Genomic DNA, 23,622 nt, shown 5'->3' with positions numbered 1-23,622 from the left:
GGCAAGAGCTTTATGGTTGAAATATGGCAACCTCGGCCCCCTCGTCCATAGACGACGCGACGCGACGGGACGAGTCGGCAGAAAACGCTATAACTGCATGCGTTCTCAATAGGCAGTGTTGCCATTCTGTTCCCCTATATGTAACTGTCCAGTTAACAATCTGTATAGGGCATCCCATTTAAAAAAACATAAGTTTTGGTCATATTTAAAGAATGACAACTTCCAGCGAAAAACTGGTTACGCCACGGAAATCTACGTTAAAAAAACGGAAATCTACGTTAAAGTTTTCAACTTTTCGATAAATTATACATACATAAGTGAGATAGGAGGGGAGCCGAAAAATACAACAATTTCAAATTCGCCCTGTATTTCAGGGACTAAGAGGGCGAGATTAAATCTGTGTATCGTTTTAGTTTCATAAAAAAGTAGCACAGTAATGTGAAAACCGCATCTTTGTACCTCTACTCATAAACGGGAAACCCTGTAAAACACACGAAAATGGGACACCCTGTACTAGAAAAATAGCAAAGAAACGAAGTGTGCGAAAATACCGTGAGAGCAAACAAGTCCTTTGTTGGACTATTAGCCCTCTTAAGACCTAAGTATCTTAGACCATAGGTATGGTAACTAGATACCTTACCTACATTGCGTTGATATAGATTGTATGGGAGGGGGGAAGTTAATCACCGCGACCTTATAGGTCTATTGTGTCCCATTTTCTTGAGTTATAACAACTCATCATACAGTCTCAGGCCTTTGACAAAAGCCAGCTCTGACACAGTTTTACAGAGGTTAGTTCTCTATCTCTGATATCAGTCGTACCAATGTTTATGGCATTACCGGTTGACGTCTGGGCACACTCAGTGATTAGGTCTGTTGGTGTTTCCGCATTTTTTCTACAGAATCTGCGTTCGCCGTTGTTTCTTCAGTCTACTGAGATTTTCATTAAGAAGACAGTGTCCTGTTAAAAACGTGACAATTCGAAGATTGTTCTTACTTAAATCAAGGAAAATCTTTGATTTCTTTCGGTTACGAAAGAAACTATAATTATACTTATAGGATACCTAATCTGTGCTATAATCTACGATTTCCTCGCATTAAAATCTATGTTAGTTACAATTTACCCACATGCCCACTTACGTATCCAGTTCACTCACCCTCTGAGCTCCTGCAATAGGCCCCAACACCCCTCAGTACTTTTTCGCACCCTTTTTACCCCTCACTTCGCCTCGCCTATAGTTTCTCCCTATTCCAGCCCTTATTACCGGAGTATTCGTACGGCGTCAGCGTAGGCATTGACGCGTCTGCGCCCACATCCAGTCGATGAATGGAACGAAGCGCCCGCCTGTCGGCAATCAGTGCCGCTCTGGAATCAAGAAGGCTTTGCTCGCTACTGTTGCTGTCAAACAGCGCGAATTATTTACTATAATCGGTGCTTGTATATGGGAAGAGAGTGCTATGGTCGGTGACATCTGACTCTCGCTTGTTGTTTATTCCATTTTGTTTGTTGAATTCAATTTTTTAGGCGTCGGTGCTTGAAGAAGCGTTAAAAATCCTCGTTTAATGAGAATTTTTAATATCTATTCGATAATGGTAACGTACCCTACATAAGGGCGCTGTTTTTTATTGGTGCGGTTTAAGTTTAATGTATTTTTCAGGGGTTTGACTGTATTATATACATGGTGTTTTGAACTTCGTTGACTCTAAGTGAGTGTTTTTTTGTACTTCTTTGTTCTGTAATATTCTGGGTGGAGTTGTGAAAGGTTGAAGAAGCTCCAGATGACTGCGTAGTATATTTTCCAGAAAGGTAAGTTTTTGTTTATTTTAATTTGTAGGGTATTTTGATTTTTTTTAATGAAATTTATTTGAAATCAAGTTTTTTGTTATGTAATTAATATATCAATCGGTTTTTATATTGATTTAAATTTTGTTTAGAACAAAAAGCGTGTTTTCAATAGATAAATAGCAATTTTTAAATAAAATAGGGCATATTTATTGCTTAATTTTGTTTATATCACCAGAATATAAGTGATTTAAATATTTGAGCTTTATTGTTGGTATATTTTATATAGAATTAAATTTTTATAGTTTTTAAATGGAACCATTCAATTTTTTTTTGGTTTTGGTATTATTTTTTTTATTGATTAGTATTTTATATTTTGAGGTACTATTTTTAAGTATTTTGATTATGTAAAATCCAATTACATGAAAATGCGCTTCTATGTTATATAATTTAATATATTTAGCAAAATTATATTAATAGTAATTTTAAATAATTCTGCTTTTAAATGTTGTTTAAAATATTGTATACGTACAGGGTGATATACAGTGGTCCTAATAAGCTTTTCATCGAGTTTTCTCTGTTTAAGATTTTCTCACCAATTTTTTTTCCTAAAAATATGCGGACAATCCCGAGATTCAAAAATATTTTTATTGCTATACAGGGTCTGATTCAAATATATTATTTATACGCTAAAATTATCGTTGTTAAATGAAATGTTATATATATTTCTTTCCCTTGGTAGATTTATTTTTTTTCAAAATTACACTATGTTGCATCGTATATACAACTATGTAAATATTTTTTTATATCTGAATTCAGTTTTTATTCACTGATTTTCTGTTCAATAAAATTATTTTCATCCCGATCAGCGCAATAATTCATATTTTATTAATTCTTTATAAAATTTGTGAGGAACAAATTCCCAAATATAGGTTTTCAGGAGATTTTCACTGAGTCACTTTATATTTTTTTAAATTTAGGGATATATGTTACCAAAGTATGTTACATACAGGGGGTGAAATTTTTAGAGTGTTATATGTTATTATATACGTACAGATTTTTTAATTAAAAATAAACCAAAAAAAATCGTATAAACTTTTAGTTATCAAGGAACGTGTCGTTGCCCTTATTATACTGTGTGTTACCCTTTTTGATAATTTAACTAGTAAATAATTAGTATTTAATATGTTTTATTTGTATTTAATTGATATCAAATTGACAGGATTAACTGTTTGAAATATGGATTGTGTTTGTTGATATAATGATATACTAAATGAGAAGTACGTGTGGAATGTTTGTATTTTGATAAAACATCAAAATTGTGACTCACACTCACTAAGTGAACTATATTTTTTATAGTTACTACTATACAGGGTGGTCCGAAAGCGCCAAATTGTAATCGGAAAACTTCAGCAACATATTCTGCAGATAAGAAATAAAGAAGTTCGTATAAATTTATGTCCAAAAATGTTTGGGAGATACAGGGTGTAGAAGTTTCATTTTTATTTAGTCTTTTTTTCAAATAATTTCTGAATTAACATCGATATTTAGATGAAAATTGCTGTCTGGGAGTTTTTTGATATGAGAAATTCAATTTTAATGTTAGTATCCTACTTGTAGTGGGCGCCATCTATATGTTAACTGTTATGCAGAGGAATACACTTTTAGTTCGTACCTATATCACACTACTTAAAGAAAAAATATAAATTTCCGCCATTTTTTTACGTAAAAAAGGTCTCTAGTTAAAAATCACTATGGACAACCGTTCTGAAGATATTTGGAATCGAAATAATCAATACAGATGTCGTCATTGGCAAAAAATAAACATTAAGACTTAAATTTATACGAACTGTTTTACTTATCTGCGGAAAATTTTACCCAAGTTTCCCTATTATAATTCACAATACCCTGTGTATTGAGAGTATTTATATTGCACTTATATTATTTTTAATTAATGTTTCTCAAAACATTCATGTTAATTTTAGTTCAGAGAATGATTTTGAGGTGTTTTTTAACTTTTTGTATAAAAATTTCAAAGAAAAAAGATATTAAAAGACACAAAAAAGGAAAGATATAGTAAAGTTCTTTTGATTGATTTGAAAGAAAATTATAATAAATTAAAAAAAAATTAAGAATCAAAAATGCAGCAAAAAGAAATCAAAAACAAAGCAGAACCGGACCTATGTTGATATAAAAAATAAATCTTATTTTTACATGAGGAATCTCCCCACGAGAGATGTTTTTTTTGAAACACTCTGTATATCCTTAGCCGATGCATAACCCCCTATAGTAACCTCCACAATTTCAACATTAAAAATGATGAAAATTCAATTTATTGAATCTCGTTTCAATCTGATATACCCCGTCATAGAGCTTTTTGCAGCAGGAAAACTTCTATTCCATTTAGCTTCTGGGTTAGCATCATAAATATGTCTTTTCTCCCTCGATAGCGGAACACCGTCTCCTTTTTCTCCATATTTTCCACGACTTTTCTTCTATTTCCCAGCGAAGCGTCCGTCGTTGCCCTAGATTTTCCAACGAGGAAAAATATCTGCTTCAATTTATCGCCTTCTGTATGTCGGAAAATATAGGAACGTATAGAGTCTCTAACCGGTCTTTAAGTAGGTAAATGGAAAAACGTATTTGAACTAGAGCCAGAGACAAATCGTGCTTTAAATTGCTAAAATTAGATGAAATATAGTCTTGGAAAAACTTCTCTTATAACAGGATATACTAAGAAGGTTAATAAAGTGGGCGGTAGACGATACAGCATGTCGTACAAGAAGTTGTTACTTCTAGTTGTTCAGTAAAAATTGTTTATTGATACATATCTTCAATGCTGTTTTGAAATTTAAAAAAAAATTATTTAATTATAAAATGAGCGGAACAAAACTTTCAGATAAAAAAAACGGATTTGGTTTATTAGTATATGACATAAATTAGGATTGATTGACATATTCATTTGTTTTTGGTCACTTCCTGCTTCACCGGAAATGACTACAACTTTTGTTTTTAAATGGCACCTTCGGTATATTTTTACTTTATTCGATAGACAGAACACTCTGAGTAAAATGACATATTATATGTCAACTTTTGACATTTTCGCTTAAAAAAATCGTATTTTAAATTTCATTCTAGAGTGTACCTAATGGCTGTATTAAAAACACAAATTTTAATAAACGAGCCTTGGAAAAATATATTTGATCGTCTAACTTTTTCGTGTCTTGTTTTGGCATGGCCGGTTAAAAGATACCTAAATCGTATTTTTAATCATATCTAAATTTTTTCAAATGGAACAAGGGTGGCTCATTAGCATATTTAGAAAAAGTATTTTTTTACTAATAATTTGGTACCACACATTTGGTATTTCGAGTCAAATTGTCGTTATGAACAGCATAGGTATTACAATTTTAAATAAATCATATGCGAAAATGTTAAAAGTTCACATATGATATGTCATTCTATTGAGAGTGTCATTTTCTATCGAATAAAGTAAAAAATACCGAGGGTGTTATTTATAAATCAAGAGTTGTTGTCATTTCCGGTAAAACAGGAAGTGACTAAAAATAATCGAATACGTCAATCAATCCTAATTTATGTCACATACTAACATACCAAATCTCGTTTTTTTTATCTGAAAAAATAAAGAAGTTATAGGGGTGAGCCACTTTTGAGAAGCACCCAGTATATAAACGAAGTATATCATGGGAAAATTGATAGACGCGGTATACCACAGCCTCAAATATAAATTAATTTGATCTCATTCTATATTACATCTCTCCAGTTTTCCATTTATGTTCATTAAAACGCCAAAAAATAAAGTTTTTTAAATTTACTCGCACTTCCCAGGAGAGATAGATATAAAATCCATTTCCGTTCCAAAAAAGGGAAAACAGCGGAAACTAAACGGGGTAAAACTGGCCATTGTCTGGACCGTTACTGCCCCGGAAAATGGCAGAATATCAACCGGACGCCCATTTTTCATCGAAGTTTTCCGAAAAATGTTTGGCACGCCACGAAAAATCGAGAAATTTATGCCATTAATTAGGGAAAACTCGACTGCTTTCCTTTATAGTCGTGTTTTGGCGAAGGAATTTCTGAAATATTCATGGGATTAAGTGATCTTAACACGAATTTATGAGTTTTTCATTTTTCTTAATATACCTTTTGCTTAGTATAACAAGTCGAGAGTAGAAAAAGAAGTGTAATGGGTGCTTCTGGTGAAATATTTCATGTAAATTAATTAGATCATACATCTGCGTGAGTGAAATAAAGAAAATATCATACAGGCCAAGCAGCTTCGGCAGAATTTCTATGCATTCTATCCATGATTCTAGAAGACCGATTTTGATGATTTTTTAAGCAATTTGTTGGTAAATTACTTGACTTTTTAGTATCTCTTTCTAAATGAAAAATGAAAGTTGCTATCTGCCAATTATACGAGGGAAAACAAAATCTTGATATTTTGGTGAAAATTTGAAACACCCTGTAGAGTACGTTAACAAAGCAAGGAATTTAAAAATAATTTTATCATCTAGGTGTACAGGGTGGGTCAAATTCGACGCTTTTAAATGGAAACACCCTTTTCTATAGGAGATAGACAAAAACTAATATCGGTGTCTGGAGCTCAATTTTTATCAAAAATATGATGCTGAAAACCGCATATCAATATCTGTTACCGTTTCGGAGTTACGGGGTGTTTTTTAAAAATGTGCATTTTTAACAAATCGCTGTAACTTTGTTGCTATGGAAAATTTTATATTTTTATGAAAACATTTCCAAAGCACCTTTTTACGTAGAATTTAATGGTTTCAGTATATTTTTTTTAAAATTAATAATTTAAGAATTATCAACAGAAAGTTTGATTCTTTATATGGGACACCCTGTATATTTTCACTTTATTGAAAAGAATCTAAAATTCCCTGTCCAAAAATATAACACATTTGATATTTTGCTCGATTTCTCTTCGAGATATAGAGTATATAAAAATTCGCCCGCTTTAAATAAGTAGGCTTTGAACGGCACCGGCTGTAATGCAAAAAAATTCTAGCTGTGAGCATCAATTAAAACGAAAATAATATTTGCTATGAGAGATGCAGAATTTTATAACAATTTAAAATATATTTAACCAACATCAACACATTTAAACTGTATCTAATAACAATAAAAATAAATAGCAAACCAAGACATGAGATTTTGCTACAGGTGTTGTGACATATCGACCGTCTTCTGTTATGGACAGACGGGGCAGTTTTTGAACATTTCTCGCGGAATACATTAACTGAGGGGGGGGTGAAAGATACCCTCTCATAACTGCTAAATATTTCTAATTCTTGTCTAGATTATACGGAAGAATAAGGAACCTTTATTCTTCCGCAAATATATCCATAGGATTAGATCCATGGGCAGTAAGTCAGGCGGCCTCGACGGCCAACGGCTGGGATTTTGGTTAGCTATTCAATTATTCTGAAAATTTGCTGCAAAAATTTGCTGAAAACTTCAGCGTTCAGAGGCGGTGCGTCGTCTTGCTGAAAAAATATGTTTTCGAGTTCCATTAAGCGCATATCATCAATAAGGGGTCCAAAGCCTACTAGTTAAAAGTGGCGAACTTTTAAAAATTCTGTATTTCGAAGGGGATTATAACAAAATATCAAGTGTGCTATATTTTTGGAAAGGTAATTTTAAATTCTTTTCAGTTAATTAAAAATATGGGGGGTGTCCCAAATAAAAAATCAATTTTTCTGTTGATAACTCTTAAATTATTAATTTTAAAAAAATTACACTTAAACCATTAAATTCTACGTAAAAAGGTGCTTTGGAAATATTTTCATTGAAATACAAAATTTTCCATAGCAAAAAAGTTACAGCGATTTGTTAAAAATGCACATTTTTGAAAAACACCCCGTAACTCCGAAACGGTAACAGATATTGATGTGCGGTTTTCACCATTATGTTTTTGATAAAAATGGAGGTCCAGACACCGATATTAGTTTTCGTCTATCTCCTATAGAAAAGGGTGTTTCCATTTAAAAGCGTCGAATTTGACCCACCCTGTACATTTTCTCGATAATTTGTTTTTAGATTCATCTCAATAGCTTTATTTTTTTTGGAGATATTCCTTTTTCTCGGAATTCAATTACCGTCAATGTATTAATGTGAAACCTTCTGTATTGTGTTTTAGAGATAAAATACTAAAATGTTTACCCATTTTTTTTCGTTGATTTTAATTTTTTATTTTAGTAATTTTAGTAAATTCTTAATTATTTCCTTCTTAATTTTTTTTTTAATTCTTTTTCTAAGTAAATTTATTGAAGTAAATAAATCTATACCTATTCTGCTTATATTCCAATCATTGAAATTTTAATTGAAATCGAATTATACAGGGTGGCGCGACATATACGACGCAGTTTTTGCAAAGAGAACAAAAGTTTGTATTGAAGTCAAATTTTGTGAGGTTATGTAAGTCAGTTTAGAGTCACGAAAAAGCCGATGAGCTAGCTAGGCAAGGATCATCGGCATCTTATCTTGGTCCAGAGCCAGTACTGGGAATACCCAAATGTATGACCCGTAGTGCACTAAAACTCTGGATCAGGGAAAAGCAGAATGTCCACTGGAGAAACAGACAGGGGTACAGGCACAGCAAGGCTTTTATCCAAGGACCTAGCTCTAAAACCGCAAAAGAACTGCTAATGCTTAGCAGGAATAAATTGCGGATTACAACAGGCCTCTTGACAGGACATATGGCTGTAAAGTGTTACCTGAACAAGCTCAATCTGTATCAAGGAAGTCTTTGCTGCAGACTCTGCGATAAAGATCCTGAAACAGCGGAGCACATAATATGTCACTGAGAGGCTCTGGATTGCAAGCGACACTTTTTATTTGGGAAAGCTAGGCTAGAACCGGAGGAACTATGCTCCCATCCTATCAAGGACCTGCATAAGTTAGTGCAGGGCACAGGGATAGGAGAATGGGTGCAGATATAGAAAGGGGACAAACACAATAGGCCTCACAGGTCGCAGTGTTTCCGGCAGAGGACGGCCCCTTATTGTGAAAAAAAAATCAATTTAAAACATTTTCTAAAATTATGTAGAGTTCTACAGGGTGTCTCCAAAAAAAGTTACACATCAAATTTATGTTTTTTGTAATGGAACACCCTATATATTAATTGATTTTTGGATTCTAGTAAAAAATAAAGGTTTGTTTCATTAGAAAAGTATATGACTAAAATGTATAATTTTTGAAATACATTCACGGGCACGGAAAATGGGCACCTTAAAACTTTGATGTATTTTAAAGGTTAATATATTTTGTTTTAATGGGCCGATTTTGATGATTTTTTAAGCAGTGTGTAGCCAAATTATTTGACTTTTTAGTATCTTTTTCTAAATTAAAAATGAAACTCCCCATCTGTTAATTATACGAGGGAAAACAAAATATTGATATTTTGATGAAAGTTTGAAACACCCTGTGGAATATGGTAAAACCGTAAGAAATTTAAAAATCATTTTATCATCTAGATACATCCTTTCACGATGGTTTGTTTTTTTGGTTTATCTCATTAACTTTATTTTTATTGGAAATATTCGCTTTTGAAGAGGACACTAACATTTTTTCGTAATTTTTACATTATGACCATGCCTTTGCTTTTGGGCCTAGTCAACACATCTAGTATGTTCTGGTCCCGAAGCATAAGATTTGCTTCATTTAATCTTCTTCTTATAGTCCGTTAGTTAGATGTACGTTTTTTAAGTGCAATTCATTATCAGTTTGAAAAGCTGGCAAAGGGCGGTTCCTTAGCGATAAACTTACAATAAATCGATCGTCTCGATTAGAAGTTCTCATACGAAGGTTCCTGGACGTCTAGATTGACGTTCTCATGGTTGTGGTCATAATTCAAAAACCACATAGTATACTCTATGGTATTAAGGTATTTTTGGGACCGGAATTTTATAGCAAATTCATTGAACTAAACAAATATAGATATATATTTGACTCACCCTGTATATCTATAAAAATATTTTTGAAATGTGAACTACCATTAAACACATATTTTGTAAAAGGTTTGGAGTAAAAATCTCAAATAAGAATCCTGATACAGAGCTTTTGCGGAATACGGAGCCATCTCGTATGTATGCATTTGTATGTACGAAAGTGAAAGCAACGAATTTAAATGGGTAAACTTTGTAATATATCTTGCAAAAAGCAAAAAAAAGCATATATCTTGCAACAATGCAAAAAGTTTTATAAAAATTCGTTCACAGTAAATGAATTCCGAGGTTTGTATCCCATAAGGGCTTAAAGCACTCCACTATTTGCTTTTGGTCCTAGTCAGTAGGCATTATAAAATAATGTTTGTGATTTATGTAATGTTACTGTCTTTGAAAAATCATATTATTGTCTGTTGGGCAGTTACTCTAGCTGAGATGGTTTTAAGTCCAAAAGTTGATTTCTACCATGAACAATTAAAGCAGCAATAGCCGATACTTCAGGACTTAAAATAATTTGTACTCTTTGTTTCTACTAGAGTAAACGCCAATAAACAATAATAATATGACTTTTCAATGACAGTAGTATTACAAAGACAATAAACACTATATTGTAAGTGTGCTGATGAGGATCCAAAATCAATGCTAAAATTGCTGTAAATCGTTATGCTGGAAGTACACACTTGCCGAGGCGACCCGAGGCTGGACAAGAAAGGACGGTTCTAACCTTGTTCTAACCAATAGTCGCATGTATACCGTTAATTTTTTGTCGCGCCTCGGGTCGCCTCGGCAAGTGTGTACTTCCAGCATTATTGCCTTATTCAAAAGCGAATATCTTCAATAAAAATAAAGCTATTGAGATGAATGAAAAAACAAAGTATCGAGAAAATACGTACCTAGATGACAAAATAATTTTAAAATTCCTTGCTTTATTAACATATTCCACAGGGTGTTTCAAACTTTCACCAAAACATCAACATTTTCCCTCGTAATTTAGCAACATATTGCTTAAAAAATCAAGACAAATTAAATAATTTAGCGTCTTCGCCTGTCCAGAGGCGGATACAGGAATTTATTTTAGGGGGGCCCAAAATAAAAAGTACCCAATGTAGAATATGCTTTTTAGGGCGCCATTTTTAACTAAAAAGCCTAATATTTAACACAATTTACAGGTTTTAGGGGGGGCCCGGGCCCCAGGGGCCTCCCTCTGTATCCGCCACTGCGCCTGTCTCTGCTGTGGTGAATTTGTCCACCATTCTAGAGATTTGTTGGCCTTCAACTGTTTTATTATTTACCCCAAATTATTTGCTTAAGTATACTATAAATCTGACAGAAAGTATATTATAAAAAAACTATACTATACAAGCGAGAAAAATTGTTGGAGAGAAATCTCGATATGAAACAAAGAACAATAGAACCTGTTTTTGCAATTATTTTGTCATCAGCTCTGTGTGAATATGACCTTAAATAATTTCATTTATTCCATACACCGCGAAAGTGTAATTAACTCTGAAGTGAAATGATATGTAAAATATTAAAAGTAACCATCGTGCTTTATGTATTTTATTTAGTAACATTAAAAAATTGGTCAAATGCGAGTCGGACTCGCGCACGAAGATTTCCGTATCATTCATTATCTATACAACATTAGATACTATATTCTTATAAACTTTTTTTCCGATTTAGCTGAAATTTTGAATGCGCGTATAAGTAATTTAAAAAAAATGAAGAAATACATTACTAACAATTGTATTAATCAATAATAAATATGTAAAAAGTAAAAATAAATATGTAAAAATTAAAAAAAACGATTAAAAAAAAGTCGCCTTGACTAGGTTTCGAACCTGCCTTACTACGGCTCCAACGTCATAGCAGCGTAAAGTCCTAACGCTTTAAACCACGCGGCCACCGAGGGACTTCTATATAAATTTTTTACTTAAAATATAATGTTTAGTGAAAGTACTTTTTTATTTATAAACATTTATTTAATTCTGTTTTTAGTATTTGTTCTTATAGCGGCAATAATTTAGATACATCTGTCAACATTTCAACTGTCTAGCTATAACGGTTCATAATATAGACCTTTGTGACAGACCTTTGGACAGACGGACGGACAGCGAAGTCTTAGTAATGGGGTTCCCGTTGGCCCCCGAAATGGGAAGCTCTCGGTTACTTCCATTCCTCAGTCTTTGTGACTTAAATTTTGTGACTAAATCATAATACCGTATGATCGAATAAAAGCGGCATCAGCGATGGCTATGAAATGAAGATCCCTGTCATTTTATACATAAAATTATATGGGAAATGTCATCGATCGTCATTTCATAGCCATCGCTGACGCCGTTTTTATTCGATCATACGGTATTTGATAGTATAGTCTAGATCATTTTAAAGATGAATAAATTTAATAAAATTAATACTGACAATGACGTTGGCATGACAATTTTCGGTGTACTAATTTTTTTTGGGTAATATTAGTTTGTAACTGAACCCTAAAAACAGTGAATGAAAATAGCTGAAAATATTGAATATTAAAAATTCCTCTTTTAAAATAAGTTTGGTTTATATGAGTTACTTTACAGGAATTTTCTGTTTGGCAACTGTAAAAAAATAGTAATTAGAAATGCTCTAAAAGCAATAATTGTGTGAAAAAAATAAAAAATATACAAATTAGTACGAAGTAATTAGACGCGAAAATTAGAATTTCAAATCGATTCTGTTTGGTTATGCATGAGTCTCGCCAGGTTTACACAGCAAACCATCTCTAGACTCTCGAGAGTGTGCTAATAGCCCTTGTATAAAGGGGGAGATCCCTCAAAGTGGGATCCTTTGAGTGAGTCACCGGTTAAGTACTGTAGCTTTTACCCGAAAATTTTTCGCACTATGTTGCATCTTTAGAATCGAAATTTAGAAGAAACTAACATCATTATAATGAAATTTTCGGTTTCTTTGATACGAAAAGTTCAGACAGGTTGTTGGAGAATAGAAATAGGTATCCTGTTATAGACAGAGTTGTGAGTGTGACAAGAAAGTTGTGAGAGCAGACGATAATAAGTACATAAAATATTTGATCACAATACAATTTGTAAATAATAATTTAGTTTTTATCAGCAGAAATTATTCTTTAGAGATCTCTTATACAGGGTGTTTCAAAAAACATGTGCCATCTCTCGTGCGGAGATTTCTCTCGTAAAAATAAGATTTATTTTTAATATTAACATACATCCGATTCTGCTTGTTTCGTAGCTACAGGGGGGTTAAAGTATTCATTTTTTTTCGATTTATTATAATTTTCATCCAAGTGCTGTTAGCTATTCGAATGAAATTTTGAAGGTAAAAGTTACTATAACATATTTTAATACTAAAAAGAAAAAGTGTCGACATATTCACCAGGAAAGTGCATATGGGTTATCACTGGAAAATGTTTCTAAAAAAATATGTGCGCTACTGACTTTTTTTTCTTTTGTGTAGCAAAATTGTCGGCATTAGTTGGCAACTTTTAATCGGCATTATTAGAAGTAAAGTATTTTGATGTATTGTAGTGAATTTGTGTTTTATTTTACAGATTTATAACATATTTTAACTAATAATTTGTTAAATAATATCTATAATTTTGCGTCGAATTAAGACATATAAAGATTATTTATAAAAAAATGTCAAATAAATGATATGACAACATTCAGTGGACCACAGGACAGAAAATAGATTGAAAAAATAAAATTCTAGATAATTAGATAAAATATTTTATTAAACAATTTCAAAAAAATGTCAATTAGTACACCAATAAAATATTAAACATTAACAGGAATTTGTAAGTGCTTTCTAGCAAAAATAACATTTTACTCGAATTTTGCTAATATTTCAGACTCTCTGAACATGAAGTAGGTCTCATTTTCGTCCATTTGAACTCTTGCACCACTGTATTCGGGCAAAAGTACCTCATCGCCAACTCTCACGCACATAGGTAGTATTTCACCTTTTTCTGTTCGGGTTCCTGGACCAGTAGCAACAACCGTACCTAGATTTAAGGAAAAAATCAAGTTATTAACATGGTCAAATACTATTAAATATGTGAAACTCAAAAGTTCATAAAAAAATTCCTATTTTTTAGGAATAATAGTAGTTTCCTGGAGTATTTTAAATTATTTATATTGATAACCCTGGTATATCTGAAAAATATATTTTAAAAATTAAAGTTATATTTGAAGTTTGATATTGTATATTTCAGCATATTCTTAAACTATTTCAGAACTTATAATTTCAAATAAATACCTTTAAGGATTTTGGTTTTTGAATTTTCGGGCAGTACGATACCGCCTTTAGTTTCTTTTGGAGCATCATCACGTTTGATCAGGATCCGATTGAACAGCGGTACAAGTTTTTTGATTTTTTGGGCCGTTTTCGGCATAGCAGCTACTTGAGAAGCCATTTTTAGTGATATCTTATTGACAGAAACTCAATTCACTATATTTATTTGTGACATATATGTCATAAAAGGTATTCTAAGGTGCTATTAAGAAAGTATAACCTCTTTTTGTAAACAGGTGATACAATATTAATAATTATTGTCCTGAGAAGAGATTTCTCAGGACTTCTTCGGGACAAACTTTGGATTATTGTCACCAGGTTTTTAACAGGACACTGTCTCCTCAATGTGAACACTTAGTAGATTGAATCTCTAAGGAACAACGGCAAATGCAGATTCTGTGGGGAAAATGGGGAAACACCAGAACACTTTATCACTGAGTGCGCCGAGACGACGATCATTTCTGCCATAAACTTGCCACATCGGAGATGGAGAATTAACCTCTGTAAAATCGTCTCAGATACTGGCTTTTGTCAAAAGCCCTGATACTGTGTGATGAGTTCAGTGGCGTATCCAGAGAGTGAGTCTGGGAGGGGTAGTGGCAATATTTAAATAAAGTAATAGATTTAAATTAAATTTTCGCTTAAAGGTATTGTGGCTATGGAAAAAATAAACCTAGATTGTTCTGGATTTCTACTTTGATTGATATTATTAATTTATTTTGTGACAATTTTAATTTATACCAGATTTTCTCATTTATAAATTTCTTCCTGGGAGGGGTAATTACCCCCATTACCCCTCCCGTATATGCGCCCCTGTATGAGTTACAACTGGAAAAACTAGGTGAGTTACAACTGGAAAAACAGGTTGATTCTAGGGTGTAGAGGTTCGATAAGAAGGGATTTTTTGAAATTCCAGTTCCAAGAGGGTGAAACCACCCCTCAAATATTACAATATTTTTTATTTAAAAAACGGTCAAGTTTCCGAAAAAACGCTTAAACAAGTATATTTTATTTTGTTTTTTTACATATTTTAAGATTTTTTGAAAATGTATACAGGGTGTTTCGAAAAATCTGGTCATTGATTAATCACGATCCTGCTTAAACCGCTTGACGTAAAAAGCTGATTTTTGGAAAACAGATTAACTTTAGGGTGTAGAGGTTCGATAAGAAGGGATTTTTCGAAACTCGAATTCTAAGGGGGTGAGTTAAAAACCGGTGAGTTTTTCGGAAAAACTCTTAAACACTTATATTTTATTTTGTTGTTTTACATATTTTAAGATTTTTTATAAATTTATACAGGGTGTTTCATAAAATATGACCACTGAGTAATCACGATTCTGCTTAAACTGCTTGACGTTTAAAGCTGATTTTTGCAAAACGGATTGACTGTGGGGTGTAGAGGTTCGATAAGGAGAGGTTTCTCGAATCTCAAATTCCAAGAGGGTGAAAACGCCCCCCAAATATTACAATATTTGTTATTTAAAAAACGGTTAGTCTTTCGGGAAAACGCTTGGACAAGCATAATTTATTTGTTTTTTTACATATTTTGAAATTTTTAAAAAATCATACAGGGTGTTCCAAGAAGTTGGGTAATTTCTTAACCACGATTCTGCTTAAACTGCTTGACGTAAAAAGCTTATTTTTGGCAAACGGATTTTTCGAAAGTCAAATTCCAACGAGATGAAACTACCCCTCAAATATTACCAAGTTATATAATAATATCGCTATATTGTTTTTTCTCATGCTGACATAAATGTGAGAAAATTTTATCCAGTTTGTATGTTAATGGCAATTCTTGCTTTGCTTTTTCCTCACCATTACAAATGATTAATTCGACGCGAACGAAGTCGCTGGTACACGCTAGTAGATCTATAAGTGATTAACTTCCTTCCTCCCATACAATCAATCTACAGTAGTATTAAACTGCTTCCTTGGTCTTACTTTATTTTTTTTTAAATTTTGTAATGAATAGTATAGAAAACGGTCAAATATATTGTTCTATTTTTATTCGTGTTATAATAAACTAAACAAAGGTCTGCTAAAGGACCAGTAATTCTACTTAATTGACTCCAAAATGCCGTCTAAACTATTTAAACTATTGCCCGAGATCGTTTGTATCAATTATTAGAGGTCACATTAAAACAGGTTGGAGACCCTCTTAATATAAATAGTTTTTGGTTTCTGTACTGATTATTTTTTCAAGTCATTTTATAATATCTCATAATAGTTTGTCGTTTACTTCATAAATATGTTTTATTAGGATACATTTTAAACTACTGACTGATAATATTATTTTTAATAAATGATCTAATAGAGTATTTTATAATAATTATAAATTGAATGAATTTGTATCTCTTTTATAGACTTTTACTAGAGAAAACAATCATTATCATTATCATTTCCAGCTTATTTAATCATTTCCAAGTATGGTGTAACCTCCGCCTCCTTTACATATTTCACATATGTAATCTCTTTGCAACTGGACCCGTTGCTGCCTATTGTTGGCTATGTGGGTCCAAGTTGTTCCTGCTAATTTCCTAGTATCATGGTCCCATCTTAGGTTTGACCTTCTTCTGTCTGTCCTTCTTGCCAGGTGTCCTGCAAATTCCCACAGGGATTTGATTCTTTGAATGACATCTATTCGTATCCACTCTATTCTTTTAAGGTCTTTCTTTGTTATTTCCAGCAAATTTCGTTCCATCAAGCGTTGCGTCACCTGTATAGTTTCTTTAGAATGACTGATTTAAGTGTCCTCGTCTCGCATGCATAGGTCATGACTGGTAGTACAAACTTACTGATCAAATGTTTTTTACTTTAGGTTATATAAAAAAATCTAATAATTTTATGTACCATTGTTTTAATATTTAATGAATTTCACAGTCTATTACAGTAGAAAATGAATTTAATTGAAATAGACCTGTGAGAACTGTGTCAGTGAAATTTAATACACAGTGAACGTGTATAGTATAATCCCGGGGCAAAAACAAAAATGGTTTGGTTTATGGACAATACTGATTTATTATTAAACTTGATGACACTGATATATTTTTATAAAATTTATATAAAGCGATTCTATTATATGTCGATGATTTTATATTATATTTTTGGTCAATTTTCTATAGGACGTTTTTTATGGCGCTAGAGAATGACCTGGAAATGAAGATCGCTGTCATTTTATATGTAAAATTATATGGGAAATGTCATTGGTCGTCATTTCCAAGCCAGCTAAACTCTATATTTATTTTTAATATTTTGTTATTTAATAAACTAATTGTATTAAATGCTTTTATTAAAACAATACACAGCTGTTGAGAACAAATTTACGTTTGGAAGCTATCTTAATCGGAGCTATTTGTAACAGGGCTTGGTAGATAGCTCTTCAGAAATTCCTATTCGGAAAATTGCACAGAGCTTTTAGCAAAATGAGAATGTATCCTCCCCTGAGCTGTCGATAGCGCAATTAGTTTTAATTTTCATGCTTCTTCCTTTACTCTATGCTACGAAAAATCAATACTTCATACATTAATAGATTGCATACATTCTTGTTCTGTTATTTCTAAGTAGCATTTGTTTCAAAATGTCGTTTTAGATACTATTTCACCATCATATTTCCAGCTTATTCAACCATTTCCAATTATGGTTTAGCTTTTAGATATTCTCTTCGTAATTGGGCTTTTTGAGGTCTATTGTTGGCTATGCGAGTCTAAGTTATCCCTGCTAATTTCCTAATATCATGGTCCCATCTGAAGTTTAGTATTCTTCTAGGTCTCTTAATTTCGCGTGCTGGAATTTTGAATTGATCTGTTGGTCAGTCATTCTGGCCAGGTGTCCTGGCCATTGCTACTTGAGGGATTTGATTCTGTGGATGGCAGCTATATTACCTGGGGACATCGTGCATAATACCTGCACGTGTAAGGACACGTGCAAGTGTGTTTAAACGTAAACAGACTGCAGATGTCTGTACGGACAACATAAAAGAAAACCAACAAATTATTTGGTCTATTCTATTTTATATTTTTAAATAAAATTACTACGGAATTGATGAACCAGAAATTAACCAAAACCGGAATCAGCCATATTAATACCCCATCGGGCTCAACCTAAGTTTACCGATATGCTTATTATTTAATCTTTGAATTCAAAGGTAGGTAATAAAAGTAAAGATTTCAGTTAACGTCTCCTTTTTGGAGAGGCCTACTTTGTTTACGCGGAATCCGAACCGCGGTCTTCGGCCATATCATTGTCAATGGCCTACCGACTTGGCAAGTGTCTGAATCGACTCTTACTCACGAGATATCCGATCTCATCCGGCCTCGAACCGGCGCGGCGTGAATGAGCAGTGTGTGTCAATAGATTTTACACTTTTGCCTTTTTTTGGACAACAGGACGATACAGAGTTTCGAACCGGTCACCCGTCCATCCACTAGTATCGCCTTATGTCGCTTAACTTCGGTGTTCTAATGGAAACCGGTGTTTCGACGTAGCTGGGCCGTTGCCCCTCATAGGTAATTATTGATAAAAGGGATATACAGGGTGTTTCAAAAAACATGTGCTATCTCCTGTAGGGAGATTCCTCACGTAAAAATAAGATTTATTTTTCATATCAACTTTGGTCCGATTCTGCGTTGTTTCGTAGCTACAGGGTGTTAAAGTCTTAATATTTTTTTCGATTTATTATAATTTTTTTCCAAGTGCTTTTAGCGTCTTGAATGAAATTTTGAGGCAAAAGTTACTATAAGTACGACATATTTTAAAGTTAAAAATGTGTCGAATATTTGTCTAAAAAAAGCATGTACGCCACAGACTTTTTTTCTCTTGTTAGCTAAATAGCGTAATCAAACTGGATGCCGATTAAAAGTTGTCTCTTGATATTTTGTCGATTTCGGTCCACTGGATGAGATAATAAATGCAATTCAATTAATGTGCCTTAATCCAATTCTAATAGTGTCTTTAAAAATGTTTAATATTATTAACTTGCCAAAGTTTTAAATAAGTACTCGTTGATTCCTCACCAAAAAATATGAAAACAATTTCCTATAAATATGTTTATAGAAATGCATAGTTTTAGAGTTACAGGATGTTAAAACTTTTTAAAATAAGGTTTTTGTAATAATCTTAAATATCATTATTTTTTTCTACCTGAAATTGCTGTATGTTGGACTAATAGTAATAATAACTAATACTAATAATATTTAATAATAAATTATACATAATTTATTAATCTTATTTTTATTTTAATTTTATTAATTTTGTGATTAATAAAATTGCGTTTATCTCATCAAGGAGGCCTAATTCGACAAAATATCAACAGATAACTTTTAATTAGCATTCAACGGCATACACAATTTTGATATCAAAATAAAAAAAAAGTCAGTGGCGCACATGTTTTTTTTTGAAAAATATCCTAGTGATAACCTATATGCACTTCCCTGATTAATTTATCGACACTTTTTTAGCATTAAAATATGCAGCACTTACAGTAACTTTTACCCTCAAAATTTCATTCGAATCACTAAAAGTACAACCGAAACCAACACCCTGTAGCTACGAAACAAAGCAGAATCGGACGTATGTTGATATGAAAAATAAATGGCTTAAATTGCCGTTAAACGGTAGCTTACTAAAATGCCGTTAATAGGTATGACGTCGTTGATGTGACGCACTTGACGGCTTTATGAAATATAGGAATTTTATAAGGACTAACTAACGCTATCCACCCCACCAAATAACCAACTTAACCAACGCAACTAACCTCGACTAACTGATAAAAAAATATAAAAAACAAATATAAATTAGTAAAAACCAATCAACCCCACCAAATAACCAATTAATTAACACCCTCCAAATAACCACGCTAACCAACCCGCCAAATAACTAAACCAATCCAACCAAAAAGAGTGAAACCAATGCAATAAGATCACGCTATAAGGAAAAAAAATATAAAAACGTCTTGGTCGGCGTGAGATTTGAACCACGAACCATTCGCTCACGAAGCGATAGCCTCAGCCACGGAGCCATAGGCGCTCTTGCAAAATGCTTATAGCCAAAGAATATTATAGTTTTAAGAACTCTCGTGTGGAAGCTTTAGTGATTTGTCATACGGTGGCGCTTTTGAACATAATCGAAGCCTGAAAATGCTAATATTTTAAATTTTGAGGACTACGCGCGGCGATATTTCGTACGGTGTTGCCAAACATATTTTATTTCTCGATATTTAAAGAGAAATATGTATTGATTATATATTTCATATATTCGATAGTACATAAGAGGCATCCTAAGGCTATGAAAAAAAAACGTAGCTATGGAAAATAAAATTTTAGATTTTTAATTTTTTGTACCTTCTAATAAAGTACTTCTATTCAATAAAAATTAACTAGTATGATTATGTGTTATCTGTGCTAGTATTAGGAAACTGGAGTAAATACGGAGAATATTAATTCGTTCTCTAAGATGAGCACTACTAAGTAATTTTTAAAATCTGACCCATAAGGGTGTAATTAGATAAAGAGATGTAATTATACAAAAAAAAAACTGTACCTACTAGGAGTATGAACTTTGCACAGATGTGGCGCATTTGAACATTGATAAGCGATTTTTGGAAATGTATAGCCTAAGGGTAGTGAACTGGGGTGTGAAATTTTGTACAAAAAAGTGTTGGATTTAGGAGTATGAAATTTTGTACAGAGTTCCTTAAGTGACGAAAGTGAGTAGTACCTAGAAGCTGGATTCTGACATTCATCCCTTTAGAAATAGGGGATGAAAATTTGAAAACAAAAGGTTAAAAATCGGTTTTGTAGAAGTATGAATTTGCAGGACGTTCGTTATGTAACGTAATTCTAGCATTAAGAAGTAATTTTTTGGAAATTCGCCCCTCTGAAGTTGTGTGAAATGAGGGTTGAACGTTCTGGAACAATAAATTCTGTTCAAGGAATATGAGAATTTGCACAGAGGTTCCTTATGTAGCGTAATTGAATAATTAGAGTGATTTTGGAATTCATTCCTTAAGGGGTAAACTAGGGGTGAAAATTTGTATAATTTTTTAATGTAAATCCGTTCTAGGACTAGGAGTATGAAATTCTGTTCAGAGGTCCCTTAAATGATGAGGTGAGTACCTAGAAGCGAATTTTAGGCATGCATCCCCTAAAAAATAAGTGGGATGAAAATTTGTACAAAAATTTGTTAAAATCGGTTATAGAAGTATGAATTTTGCAGACGTTCCCTTATGTAACGTAATTTAGCACTAGAAGCAATTTTTGGAAATTCGCCCTCTAAGGGTGTGTGGAAATGAGGGTTGAACGTTCTGGAACAATAAATTCTGTTCAAGGAATATGAGAATTTGCAATAGAGGTTCCTTATGTAGCGTAATTGAATAATTAGAGTGATATTTTGGAATTCCTTATGGGGGTAAAACTAGGGGTGAAAATTTTGTATAATTTTTATGTAAAATCCGTTCTAGGACTAGGAGTATGAAATTCTGTTCAGAGGTCCCCTTAAATGATGAAAGTGAGTACCTAGAAGCGAATTTAGGCATGCATCCCCTAAAAAATAGGGATGAAATTTGTACAAAAATTTGTTAAAATCGGTTTTTAGAAGTATGACTTTGGTGCAGACGTTCCCCATGTAACGTAATTTAGCAGTAAGCAATTTTTGGAAATTCGCCCTCTAGGGGTGTGAAATGAGGGTTGAACGTTCTGGAACAATAAATTCTGTTCAAGGAATATGAGAATTTGCACAGAGGTTTATTATGTAGCGTAATTGAATAATTAGAGCGATTTTTTGGAATTCATTCCTTAAGGGGATAAAACTAAGGGTAAACATTTGTATAATTTTATGTAAAATCCGTTCTAGGACTAGGAATATGCAATTTTGTAGAGAGGTCCCTTAAGTGATGAAAGTGAGTACCCAGAAGAAAATTTTGGACATGCACCCCCTAAAAAATAAGCACTCCCTATAAAACAATTAAAATAAAAAAAATTTGTCTAAAAAATAAAAAAAAAGTTGGGGTGGACCACTCTTATCACTTAGGGGTATAAAAAATAGATAACCTGGGAATAGGTTGTGACCAAACCAAACCAAACCAGACCTACTGAATATACATATAAAATTTTATCAAAATCGGTCTAGCCGTTTCGGAGATGGTAACAAAAAATTAAAAAAAAACAACCCCTATTAAAATATAGGGGATGATGGTGGAACGGTGAAAATTTAGGGTTATTTGTATTTATTAATGCCAACTAAAAAAATAAAAACATTTTTTCTTTTCAAAAAAATAAAAAATGAGGGTGGGCTACCCTTACCACATAAAGGGTATAAAAAAATAGATAACAACCTATTCTTAGACGTACTGAATATACATATAAAATTTCATCAAAATCAGCAAAACCGTTTCGGAAATGGTAAATAGAAACTTTAAAAAAAAAACAACCCCCATTAAAAATAGGGATGATGGTAGAACGGTGAAAAATTTAGAGTTGTTTGTATTTTTTTAAGGCCAAATAAAAAAATATTTTTTTCAAAAATAAAAAAAATGAGGGTAGGCTACCCTCTCGGCTGCCATATCACTATGGGTATAAGAATAGATAAATAACCTATTCTTAGACGTACTGAACTACATACATACATATAAAATTTTATCAAAATCGAATTAATCGGAGATGGTAACAAAAAATCTTTAAAAAACAACCCCTATTAAAAAATAGGGATGATGGTAGAACGGTGAAAATTTAGGGTTGTTTGTATTTTTTATTGCCAAATAAAAAATTAAAATAAAATAATTTTTTCAAAAATAAAAAAATGGGGTGGGCTACCCTTACCACTTATGGGTATAAAAAATAGATAACAAACTATTTTCAGACCTACACAATATACATAATAAAAAATGTCATCAAAATCGGCCAAGCCGTTTGATGATGATATCAAAAAAACAACCCCTATTAGAAAATAGGGGATGATGGTAGAACGGTGAAAATTTAGAGTTGTTTGTATTTTTAAGGCCAAATAAAAAAATAATTTTTTCCAAAAAATAAAAAAATGAGGGTGGGCTACCCCTTATCACTTAAAGGGTATAAAAAAATATATAACAAACTATTTGCAGACCCACTCAATATATGGTTATAAAATTTCATCAAAATCGGCCAAGCCGTTTCTGAGATTGTATCAAAAAAACAACCCCTATTAGAAAAATAGGGGATGATGGTAAACGGTGAAAATTTAGAGTTGTTTGTATTTTTTGAGGCCAAATAAAAAATATTTTTTTCCAAAAATAAAAAAATGAGGGGTGGGCTACCTTACCACTTAAGGGTATAAAAAATAGACAACAAAACCATTTTCAGACCTACCCAATATACATAATAAAATGTCATCAAAATCGGCCAAGCTTCGTTTCGGAGATGGTATCAAAACAACAACCCTATTAGAAAATAGGGATGATGGGTAGAACGGTGAAAATTTAGAGTTGTTTGTATTTTTTAAAGGGCAAATAAAAAAATTATTATTTTTCCAAAAATAAAAAATGAGGGTGGGCTACCCTCTCGGCTACCCCATATC

General features: G+C 32.5%; 2 protein-coding genes across 6 annotated transcripts in view; one reads left to right on the top strand and one right to left on the bottom strand.

Moving 5' to 3' along the window:
- The first annotated feature begins 1,372 nt into the window (after positions 1–1,372).
- Positions 1,373–23,622, top strand: part of LOC115882129 (kazrin) — an 83,406-nt gene continuing 61,156 nt past the window's right edge. For 3 of the 5 annotated variants that reach the window (XM_030899976.1, XM_030899975.1, XM_030899978.1), the window contains exon 1: positions 1,373–1,807. The gene's annotated coding sequence lies outside the window, so the exon portion shown is untranslated. The remainder of the gene's footprint in view (positions 1,808–23,622) is intronic. The other 2 variants (XM_030899974.1, XM_030899973.1) reach the window with 2 other exon arrangements.
- Positions 13,498–14,243, bottom strand: LOC115882132 (10 kDa heat shock protein, mitochondrial-like). Its single transcript, XM_030899982.1, has 2 exons — positions 14,041–14,243; positions 13,498–13,786 (listed from the first exon to the last, which is right to left on the bottom strand). The coding sequence occupies exons 1-2, from the start codon at positions 14,195–14,197 to the stop codon at positions 13,608–13,610; spliced, it is 336 nt and encodes a 111-aa protein (XP_030755842.1). The 5' UTR covers positions 14,198–14,243; the 3' UTR covers positions 13,498–13,607.

Source organism: Sitophilus oryzae, unplaced genomic scaffold, assembly GCF_002938485.1.
Source record: "Sitophilus oryzae breed Bouriz unplaced genomic scaffold, Soryzae_2.0 scaffold_177_pilon_pilon, whole genome shotgun sequence".
In the NCBI taxonomy this organism is placed as follows: Eukaryota; Metazoa; Arthropoda; class Insecta; order Coleoptera; family Curculionidae; genus Sitophilus; species Sitophilus oryzae.
Note: the sequence above shows the minus strand (reverse complement) of the source record. Positions and strands in the feature narration are given on the sequence as shown.